The 12,680-nt window shown below is 38.4% G+C and overlaps 1 protein-coding gene across 1 annotated transcript in view; it reads right to left on the bottom strand.

The window, feature by feature from the left end:
• Positions 1 to 12,680, bottom strand: part of LOC138696370 (facilitated trehalose transporter Tret1-2 homolog) — a 165,564-nt gene that overhangs the window by 10,833 nt on the left and 142,051 nt on the right. Inside the window, exon 5 of the mRNA XM_069821245.1 lies at positions 1,285 to 1,560. Coding sequence (XP_069677346.1) covers positions 1,285 to 1,560 — 276 coding nt within the window. The remainder of the gene's footprint in view (positions 1 to 1,284; positions 1,561 to 12,680) is intronic.

The raw sequence follows: 12,680 nt of genomic DNA, 5'->3' as shown, positions 1-12,680 counted from the left end.
ATTTTGTTTGTATTTTTATTTCAAAATCATATTTTCAAAAATTTAAGGTCATTCTGTAGATAATTTTTCTGTGATTTTTAGGCCGTCAACCTTCACCATCATCCTCACCCATTCTCTACATTACACTTACACGAACACTTAACATACGAGTACATTCACACTAGTACACGACATAACTCTTCACAAATACACATCGTGCATAACGTGGCCCGCAATTGGTGTGGTGTGCAATTTGAAAATGAGTCACAGTCCTGCCATCTATCCGCAGTTTGCGGAACCCAAATCACGTAAAGTGAAGTGGGTAGGCATTAGACTCACTCACTCACTCACTCACTCACTCACTCACTCACTCACTCACTCACTCACTCACTCACTCACTCACTCACTCTCACTCCCTTCCTCCCGAGCCCTAGCTGTAACATACCATTCCCACATAAATTATCTCATATTTTCCAAATATAATTACAATTCGTTCAAAAAATTTAAGAAAAATACCTGTACGTGGGCAGAGGGACGGATACACAGAAATGACAGAAATATGCCGTACTTTACTTTTTCAGTATCCCCCTAATATGAAAGAGCTGCACAATATACAGGGTGTTTCGGGGCTGGTGTTACAAACTTTTAGGTATGATGGGGAAGGGCACATGTATCAATTTGAGATCAGGAACCCTGGTCCGGAAATGATTGAGTCGAAAGTTATAAGCAAAAATAGGTGTGGAAATGGAATTGTAATTTGGCACCACGTGCCCTCCTTCCCTTAACCTTTGGAACAGTCGTGGAAAGATGGTATGGGCCGGATGTCTCCTACGTGGATACTTGGACCGATACAACCTGTGAGCTTGTCTACTGTTCCCATTGACTCATCCGTATTTGAAAATCAGGTCTGCATATTCCGCTCTCGTGTACTCCATTTCACAAGGACTGATCGACTGGACACTGAAACTTGTACACATACACTGCTGTCTACAGACGTGCATATCAGGACCGACCATGTCCGTTACACATTACGCTATCTGCATTGCTTTAGTGTAATTTCCTGTCCCCACCCCTCAGACAGCGCACTGAACGGAATACTGTAAGTGGACAACGTAAACAACATCTGATGAATTCCATTTACACACAACTATTTTTGCTTGTAACTTTCGACTCGGTCATTTCCGGACCAGGGTTCCTTATCTCAAATTGATATATGTGCCCTTCCCCATCATCCCTGAAAGTTTGTAACACTAGCCCGGAAACATCCTGTATATTACGATTCAGTTGGAGTAAGATTATACGAACCACTTTTCCACCGTTATCAGCTCCGCGGAGCCAGGTAAGAGCCTTCTTAGCCTCCTCTTCTCTGTTATTCCTGACGAGCCACACGGGGCTCTCGGGCAGCAGTGTGAAGGCCAGGAGGGACAGCAGAGGCAGGATGGTGGCAAGCCACGCCACGGTCTGCCAATGCATAGTGGCGCCCATAGCGTACACCACGAGGATGCCCATGGAGTAGCTGACGTACGGGATGCTGGATAGCAGACCCCTCATGCGCGGCTCCGCCACCTCGCCCAGGAACACCTGCACGCACAAAGAAATAATATAGCAGGCTGGAAGTGAAATAACCCTGTAGACTGAGAGGAAACATAGGGTACACAAGCTATTCATCGACTCTAGATGTTTTTGTCCCATCTGGAAGCTCATTTCTTCTAATTTTCAAAAATATATAACTTGTACCCATTATCTCAATAATTTCATAATTATTTGGGCTTTATAATATAGCCATAATAATGATATTGCTGACTCTTCAATCACTATTGATGAACCACTATTAGCCCTCTCGGACTTACACAATACTGCTACGGGTGACGATGAAATCCACAATAGTGTGCTAATATACACTTCACTTGGCTTCAGAGAAGAAATCCTTAAATTATTTAATGACATTTGGAAAACAGGATTTTATCCCAAAAATTGAAAAAATGCAATAATAATCCCAATCCTGAAACTTTGTACAGATAAATTGGACCTCGAAGTATACCGACCAATCTCAATAACCTCTTGTGTTTCGAAATTATTAGAAAGTATTATACAACGAAGACTAACGCGGAGAACTGAAAATTTCAAACTACTTAGTCAATTTAAATTTGGTTTTAGATCATCAAGTGGCACAACCGAAGCATTATTACATATGACTCAAACTACTATAGCCGTTATGATAGACTTTGAAAGTGCTTTTGACACTGGTCCTCATATGTATTTTACTCCAACTTCCTATGCACAAATTACAATCTCTATACAGAAAATATTAAATAAACTAAATCTTCAAAAAGAAATAGTATTCCAATGGATACCTAGTCATTGCAGCATTGCTGGAAATGAGATTGTAGATAATATTGCCAAATAGGCAACATCTTTGGGGCCCTAACCTATGCAAACAACTTCTTTAACCTGCGCATATTCTGCAGTTAATTCTCATTTAACAAATTTATGGGTCGAATTATGACTTTCTTCTGATAAAGGCAAAGTTCTTCAAAACATACAAAAGAAACCTAATGATTTACAAATGTCCCGCAACATTCCCAGACACATACAAACTTTCTTAGCAAGAGCAAGGATAGGCCATATTGTCACTCAGAAGTATCTTCACCGCTTTAATATTGTTGACTCTAGTAGTTGTTGTTGGTGCAACAATAACGAAGATGATTTGGGACATATCCTCTTATACTGCCCTGTCACAAACATCTATAGAACTAATCTAAAATCTGCAATCCCTGTAACCTTGGACAATTCTCTCCAACATATACTGAATACACTTCATCTTTGGAATGTGGCTGCTGAAATATACAACCAGCATCGTGCTTTTTACCCATCATTTGTAAGAAGAGAAAATTCATAGTGAAAAATAGTGGAACACGTGTTGTCAGCAAATAGCTGGATACACTACGAAGATAGATAGATAATATAGCCTAAGCGCACTATACTTTCCATATCTTACGCCATCTTCAGTGTCTGTTTTCTCCTCTTTTACATTTTTCGACATTTATTATCCTTCTGACGGACAAAAATTAGACTTCCAATTGAGCAAAAGGCTTCATTGAGGTACCAAATTGAAGCTTAAACATATGCTTTTGTTGTAAACCAAAAATTATTATTTTCTATCTATTATATTTTTCTATTCCATGAATATACAAATGTATGAGTACGAGTGACTAAGTAATGAGTGCACCTCTGCACATAATGTGTTGGACATTGTGCCACTGTCACACATCTGTGACACAGACAGCGTATTCTGAATCTCACCGGACCGGTGGACAACAATGACGTCACGCTGCAGCGGAATAGGAACAAAACTGCTGGAAGGATCGATGGCTGTCATGGCGACTGTGTAAGTGGTTATCTGTGCTACGCTAGCAAAATTTTGCGAAATTTCCGTACTGCCATCTCGTTCAAAGAAAAGAGAGCCTAAACAATTTATTTCTTGAACCAATAGTAATAGCTGGTCCGTTGACATGTTCGCTCATAAGCCATTAACATATTGTTTTTACGTTGTGCTCATTACAAACAATACAGCAGAACACACCGCCATGACACAACAGTGTACGATGTCATTCGTCTGCTAATTCCCGCTCTATACAAGAACCAATCAGATTCACTGATGGCGGCTGATGGAGACTGCCACCACCTCTGCAAGCTGATGGCACCGGTGCGACACCGGTGGAGCATCAATGACGTCATCGGTGGAATTCGGAACACCGTGATGCCATCGGATTGCTCACCGGTGAGATTCGGAATACGCTCAGTGCATGAGGGTTGGCCACCAAAGGAAAACTAAGAGGTGGACTCAAACTAAGAGGATTCAATCCGGCATCGGAGCTGGAATCCGATGTGGCTTAGTGGATAAAGCGTCAACACGTAGAGCTGAAAACCCGGGTTCGAGTCCCGGTGCCAGAGAGAATTTTTCTCCGCTCCACCCATCCTTCATCATATGATAATGCAGAATTCCTGCACGGAAATATCATATGCACTTCGGTACATCACAATAATAGCGCATACAGTTCAAAATCGGTAAATATTTCCTCTTTCTCAACCAGAATTATCATTGTTACTGGACACTTTGTTGCGGTCTGGTGAACACTGAAATCTGTTCACTCATACATTGCAATGAATGCAAATAAAGATTATAGTAATGTAGGACTACACTATCCGAATGTAACACTGTATACTGTATGGCGTGCGGTTCACACAGATAACAAATCCTTTCGTTCAAAATGCCACTTATTATGCAAAGACTTCTTGAATTCAAAAACACTATGAAGCAAATTCACGGTCGACTTCCATCCAGGCGACCCGGATTAGAAACCCGGGCAAGTCGTAACGAAATTTGTGATGGCTAAAGTAGACGTTGCGGAGAGTTTCTCGGAGTACTCCCGATTCTCTCTATCATTCCACAAATACTCTCCACCTCCTCATTTTATCTATCATTTTCAATACTAAAATTAAGCTGGGGTGAAGTCTGGGGGTAGTACAGGTTTCCGACAGTGGCGGCCGGTGACCGAAATCCTCGGTGAAGCCTAATGTAACTAGTTTAAGTTTATTATTGACTAGCCGTACCCGTGCGCTCCGCTGCACCCGTTATAAATAAATATAAAGTAATTACATAATTAAAATAGGACAGGGAATATTCGTGTTTGATAGAAGGATAAATCGTTTAATATGTTACTTAATTTAAATTAAATTTAAATAATTAAAATGGAATCATTTTGGTCCACAGAGCACTCATTTGGTGCAATGACAATTCCTTTAACATGTTCCTTAATTTTTATTACATGCATCCATAGTTTAATGAACACTGACATCATTTACATTCAATGTGTATACTTTATTTTACTTGTTATATATTTCCATTGAATTATGGTAATAACTTAATTTTAACTCTTGTTTTTTACGTATTCAGTAAATGGCGCTTGGCCCACTATGGTTCTGAACCCTTCAAATAACTTAAATAACTTATATAATATAATATAATATAATATAATATAATATAATATAATGTAATATTATATTATATTATATTATATTATATTATATAAAAAGTGTGTTGATAATGGATGTACCCCGATAAGTAAGTTTTCAATTTGTTATGGGGGCTCTTGAATCTCAGGAGGAACAAATTTTATTTTACAACAGGGCAACATAATCTGCTTGGCTCATTACCCAAATTTTTTGCATTGCAATTAATGCATATTTATTTTATGTATTTTAGCTCGATTCAATTGAGCATAGTTAAAATTTAGATTATAAAATAATGAAATGCTAAGCTAACGTATTATTACTGCATACTAAATCAATACACTCTCGTTGGTCGTTAATTCTCTGAGATAAACATTATTTTAAGAAATACAGGAAACGAATACACAGAATAGCCTACCAAGTTTTCTGTGCATAAGAAGCTATTTTAATCTTGCCTGTCCTCAATTCACTCAGAAGTTACTGTAATAACATTATAGCATTATGTACATACAGAGAAACTACACTCCAGTGGTGAAATAATAATTAATTATACAAATCGGTTAATTTAGCTTCCGATATTGCTTCATGCGAACACAGAAACATTTTCTGTAGGCTATGATTCATAGCTTTCGATTGTTGTTGACCAAGGCCCCTTATAGACGAAGTCATTTCTTTACTTCATTACACGGCCTTAGATGGCAGTTATTTTAATTTTAAAACTCATTTATCTCATTAAATATCAGTCCTATCAAACTTTTTAAAGAATAAAACTTATCGGAAATGATTTTTAAAGAAATTTTTGTTACGTAACATTTGTCATAAAAATCAATAATAAGCGAGATATTTCGATTTATTTAATTCAGGCCCCCTTATAACCCCCATTTTAAATAATGCATTTTGAATGCCATATAGCCTATAACCTAAGTTACAACGAACTTAATTTATATTCCAATTTTCATCGAAATCCGTTCAGCCATTATTGCGTGGAAAGGCAACAAACATACAAACAGACAGACATGCAAACAAAAATTTCAAAAAAGCGATTTTCGGTTTCAGAGTGGTTAATTATATATGTTAGGAACAATTATTTTTGGAAAATCAAAAATTACCAGAAAAATTTCGGCTACAGATTTATTATTAGTATGGATGATAGTTTATTAAAACAGAGAGGAATGGAGGCGAAGGATTGAAGAGGGCAGGGTTCAATTTGGACTGTAGCGCCAAGGAAGAAGAAGAAGATACTTTATTATGATTGTAATTACTATATTATTATTATTATTATTATTATTATTATTATTATTATTATTATTATTATTATTAATGAAAAGTAATAACATGTCATTCGCCAAATAAGTTGCTACACTGTGAGTTTGTTTCAGTGATTATTTAATTTTTATAAAGTAACGCATATTATGCTGAACTGAAGAAGTATGTGCTGAAACTCCCCTGAAAATATTTTTCAGATCGCTGAAGCTGTCAGTAAGCCACACTGCTTTCTCTCTTTTCTTTCCACAGCAACAAGCACGACCAACAGAAAAGTTTATTTCGCAGCATATTACCGAAGCCCCATTTATGTTGCTCACACCAAAATGCATTGAAAACTCGCGTTTTAACATTACCTTCATTCCTTTCGATATAATTTCCTCTCGGAAAGGATACTCTAACAATGAATTTGTTACAATTATCACCATTATTTCTCGCCTCTCTTTCGATTCATATTTTCCCGAAACACATGAGCACACTGGCCCACATGACGATTCACCACTGTTATTCTCACTCCATCCGGCATTGGAAAAAGAACGGATTGTGAATGAGAGAAGTGAAGGTTGATGGGTGGGCGAATACCTGCCAAGCCACAAGAAATGTGCCTCAGTCTCAGCTTTCCGAGTGCAACTTTGAAACCTGTGGAAACATACGAAATGCAGAAAAACCAGACTCGGCCGGAACATTTCGGGCCTCAGGAACAAATTTTGCTGCAAGACAAGTCTATATAGTCACAAAATTGTTTAATACTTCTACAACTCTATACGCTTCATTCAGATAACTAATATCATAAGTTATATACTACTAAAACACTACATTTAAGGAAGCCAAGTAACTGAGGCCCGGCCTCACTTGCCTCAACCAATCAGCCGCCACTGGTTTCCGATGGTGATGTGTGAAGGGCTGAGTGCTCCGGGCTCCTGGGGCTTATCAGGCTATCGTATGCGGATGGGACTTGGCACTATCAGGGGCTGAGGCTGGATGGCCCACATGTCAGCGTCGGATTAAGAAATGCCATCCGGGCCACTTGTCGGACTTTGACAATCGTCGCATTATAGGATGCAAAAGGGGCCAAAGTGTGCCTATGTGTACGGACCCGCCCACGGGTTCAGCTCTCGTAAAGCCAAAACAGACGCACATCTTAATTCTATTTTTTTTTATTTTAGTAGATTATTTTACGACGTTTTATCAACATCTTTGGTTATTTAGCGTCTGAATGAGATGAAGGTGATAATGCCGGTGAAATGAGTCCGGGGTCCAGCACCGAAAGTTACCCAGCATTTGCTCATATTGGGTTGAGGGAAAACCCCGGAAAAACCTCAACCAGGTAACTTGCCCCGACCGGGAATCGAACCCGGGCCACCTGGTTTTGCGGCCAAACGCGCTAGCCGTTACTCCACAGGTGTGGACGCGCACATCTTAATATTTGTAGACAGAAGTAATGAGATATAGAATATTAAAGTGTCATTTTAACGTTTGGGAAATAGAAATTCGAACCGTGTAGAAAGTCACTTATGCACATGTCAGAAAAATGTATTTGCTGAAACTGTCGGTGTGAAATTTTTAAAGTACATTGTTAGTCGAATAGAGTCCACTTGCTATAGGCCTATAAATGGTTGTTTTCGAGTGTGGATAAAATAAATTCGCAGCAAAATTAAAACTATCGTTATTTATCGTTAGGCATTTTTATATGCGTTCTAATAGTCACTGGTGATCTAGCTGAGGAGTCACCAATTAGAATTAATCGAAATCCGGGATTATAAACATAAGAAATGGTTAAAGGAAATTGGCCTGAAGAATTGTATAGGTTGAACCACAAGTTATGTCATTAATTTCAGGAGATTTCTTTGAGATATTTCAAACAAAACAGTTTAATACAATTTTGCTCATTTTTGCTTACTTTTCGATATAAAAATAGTTTATTATGAAACATTTCATAGCGTGTTTTGGGAAAGCCATTGATTTAATTCCCAATATGCTCACTTAGCTTAAAAGAGCAGTGTATTATGATAATGAATGATTGGAATAATTTTAGTTTTGTCCTATAATGTGCAGAAATCTGATCCGAAGGAATGTAAAATTGTAAAATTCCTTTGTAGAAACTAAAAGTGCATTTATTCGGATAAAATTTCTGCACATTTAAAGGACAAAATTGTAATATTTCAATGATTTATTGTCATAATATACTGATCTCTTAAAATGACTGAGGATCTTGAGATTTCAATCAATGGCTTTCCTAAAACACGCTATGAAATGTTTAATATGAAGCAATTTTTATTATCTCGAAAAGTGAGCAAAAACGAGCAACGAGGAACAGCCAACAGAAGTGGATAAGGAAAAAAAGAATATCTACAATCTCACCATTCCCTATTACCTCCAAAAGTACTAGCTGAAAGAGCTTGAAGTAATCGGACTTCTGGTTGGAGCAAGAAATACCGCTACTCTCTTCATGAAAGATGTGTTTAAGAGGCTTGGAATAACTACATCTATTATTCCGGTTGTAACCTTAGCTGCATTGAAAGTATCAATTGCTCGCCTGAAGCATCACCTATATTCGAAATGAAGTTAAGTTCATTAGCATTCCTTACTTTTTTTTAACACTTACTTCTCTAAAACTAGGTATATTTTCACTAATCTCAAAATGTATTTGCAGCTATGTACACTTAGCGGCATAAAGAATGGGCCGGCCGACAATTTTTAAGTTCCAGAGACATACATTGCGCATGCTCGTCTCGTCAACGTCGTAGTTCACTAGATAACACATAATTAAACCATTTAAATTTGCTGTATTTTGTTTAAGAGGCTAAAATATGTAATAAAATCGAATGACCACCGATACGCTTCGCGTGAGGTTCGCGTGTTGGGGGTGGATGTCATACGATGGGGCAAGACTTCTGGAACTCATCCGCGGTCTGTTTACGGCAGAAGTCTACGAACACATTTTGGCAAATTTAATGATCCCTTCCGCCCGAAAACGATATCCAGAAGGATAATCATCCGATACACACCGTCAACCGGATTCAAAGATGGTTTACGAGGAGGCGTGATGTCGACTCAGTCGACCGGCCTCCAAATTCACCAGATATGAATCCGTTTCAAAATTTGTGGGCTGCAGTCAAAAGAATCCTGCAGAACAACCACCCGTTCGGACACCTGAGGAATTGTGGGACAGAGTTCTAGATGCGTGGGAGAAGATGGCCAAGAATTTAGACCTGTTCCATAATCTTGTGGACTCCATGCCGGGCAGAATGAGGGCAGATGTTGACGCAGGTGGTTTATGGACTAGATACTAATCCCCATCACAGCCTTGTTTTGTTAATATATTAACAAATTGTTTGTTTTTGTTAATTTAATTATTTATTTGTGTTTGATATGCGTCCGTTTTTTTAGGATTTGAAACAAGTATTTTTGTTTATACAGACCAGGTCTCACCTATTAATAGCCCACAGGTGATGGGCAATAATATTTTTACAAGGCAGACATAATGAAGTTTGTTAACAAATGCCATTTCACATTTAAACTAATAAATTAAGTAAAAGTTAAAATAAAAAAGTAACAATAATAATTTTACTGTACTAGGAGGCGAACTCACAACCTCTGGCACGGATGTCGGACTTCTTACCACTGGGCCACACACTGCTCGGAAGGTTTATTACATTATAGACGGATGACTTTCAATGAAGAGACATCACAGCAATGCCTTACACGGGGTTACGTTTACACGAGTGAACCACGCGATAGAACTTAGCATTTCTATCGACTAAGAGTCGGCCCATTCTTTTTGCCACTAAGTGTACTTATAGGAGTTTCATTGTGAAAACAAAATCAATGGTTCAATGAACTTGTAAACAGTTTATATGGTTAAGTACTCTTTGTCCCTTGTGGCAGCTCACGAATGGTGAGAATATTTCTAAATTATTAATTACCTATCTATGTCTATGTTCTTTGAATCTATGTCGTCATAAAGTTAGTGTAACTACAATTAACTAAAGTGCACTAAACATATTTTTAACAGATAGTGAAAAAGTAAATTATACAGTTATTTTCTGTCACGTGTAAACTTTACAATAACTATTACAAGAAGAAAACCACTCATTATTAATATGAGAAGTGACGCCTTTAGATGTAACGGTTTTATTGAAATATATATCAACTAAAGTATTGCAAGGTATTTCACAAAGTCTTTTAATCATTTGTTCGTTAGTCGTGATATGAACTTGTTTCTTAAAATGAACTTAATATTTGAAAACGTTGATTCGCAAGTGTGTGTTAATGCAGTGGAATTCTTCACTTTCTGAACCAATATGTCTTGTGTTGAAAATTAAATTGTGAACTCCAGATAGTGATGGATGATGTAATTAACATAATTGATATCAGTCACGCTTAATCACTACTTAGCCATCGCAGGGTAGGTCTGTGAGGTACTGCAGATCACCACCAGAGATATAACATACGGATTTGATGGCTGCAGAGGAATGCGTGGTGTGGCGGATGATTGGATTGGCTTAGCTGGCAGCACAGTCGGCACGCAACTCACTTCGTAAACGGGTGCACAGAAGCCTAATTGGGCCGAAATACTTTCGGATGCTGTATGTCCCGGCCGATAAGCACCTCTAGGCTATATTTATATATTTCTATGGCTGGACATCTTAATTTTTTGTAATTGATCATAATTTGTATAGACCTAAATCTAGTTCGATAAGAGTTTTGAACAAGCTTTCTTCGCTGCATTTTGTTCTAAGACCAAAGCAATCAGAAGCTCTTCAAAAATTCCCACTTTTGCTGGGAAGTAAAGCACAATTAATATGAATACCTCACCGTTGTCTGTGATAACAAATGATTCAGCTACTGCAAACGCATACTTTGGTACGAATTTTTAAGTTTTTTTTTTTCAGTTTAATTTCATTTTGTTGAACTAAAATGTAAGACTTAATTTTTTTCCAAAAATCTGACACTTGGGGAGTATCGGTGACGTCTTTCAGAAGTAGAAATTTTGGTAAAAAAGGTAAAGGTATCCCCGTCACATGCCATGAAGGCACTTGGAGGGCATGGAGGTAGAGTCCCTTGCTCTCCGTGACCTCGGCACTAGAATGAGGTGGTGTAGTTGGCACCACGCTCTGACCGCCTTTTACCCCCGGGAAAGACCCGGTACTCAATTTTATAGGAGGCTGAGTGAACCTCAGGGCCGTTCTGAAAATTTGGCAACGAGAAAAACCCCGTCATCACTCGGAATCGAACTCCGGACCTTCCAGTCTACTAACTGAGCTACCCGGCCGCCCAGAATACTGCACACAAATACTTTGAAAGTATTTTTAAAATAGAATTCTTGCAACAGTCTGTTGACAAATCGAACTAGTACATTTCAACTTCGATTAGATAACGTGAAAAAATAAATCAGTCCGTTTGAGTAAAAACTGTCTGTTTTTACAACCAATTTTTCTTCTTTTGGCTTCCGTATTTCACATTACACATTAATTAACACAAATCATAAACTAATTTTAGTACTGAAACGACGTCCTCATAAATAACTGACATATTAGTGTGTGCAATAACAGCTGAAGGTAGAGGTCACTTCGCGCAATTTTGTACAGTCACTGTTGTGTATAGCCTATATTACGTGACTCAAAGAGAGTATATCAATAAGTAAATTTATGAGGCAAATTTTAGTTTTTGGGTACTGTTCAACTTGTTTGGAAGAAAAGGCTCTGCGTCCGGAATCGAACCAACGCAACGCAACTCAACGCAACGCAGTGATCTCTGGTCTAGCAGTTATCATGCAGGCTCTTTGACACGAGATTTGCTGGTTCAAATCCGGTCCAGGAAAACTGATTGTAAAAATTACAGTGCGTTCATAACTTGGCCGGACCGTTTCGTGCGTCAGCGGTAGCTACAGCGCTACTCTGGCGGCAGGCGCGCCAATCTTCACCCAGTCCAAGGCTGCCGCGGAACGGCCGAGCTACGAACGCACTGTATTATATTCTTTAGCATAACTTCATTCAGGAGAAGAACATAGCTTGGAGGCTCGTATTAGTAGATTGGCGGTACGAAAAAGAACATTCTGTTGGGGCTCCAAATAAAATAAATGGATCATTTCTCGAAAATGGAATTCGAACCCGGGACCACGGGCCCTACTACAAGCAGCTATGATGACGATCTGTAATTTTTTATTTAAACATTATTGGCAGAATTCTCCCCTAATCTTTCTCTCCGAAATTGTTTCATCCCTAGGATATTTCTTTCCGTTACACTAGTGACAGACTACAGTCGCTAATCGCGATTAGCATTATCGCGATTAGTTCCGATCGCGATTACCGAAAATGTGTTGACACACTAGGTCACGCCTGGTCCCGTCTGGTCAACAGCTGAATTACCATAGAGGAAACAATTTTCTCTATGTACATACGTATATGTTCGGACAACACCTA

This window comes from Periplaneta americana, chromosome 1 (genome assembly GCF_040183065.1).
Source record: "Periplaneta americana isolate PAMFEO1 chromosome 1, P.americana_PAMFEO1_priV1, whole genome shotgun sequence".
NCBI classification, from domain to species: domain Eukaryota; kingdom Metazoa; phylum Arthropoda; class Insecta; order Blattodea; family Blattidae; genus Periplaneta; species Periplaneta americana.
The sequence above is the reverse complement of the archived record's forward strand: the minus strand, read 5'-3'. Positions and strand labels throughout refer to the sequence as shown.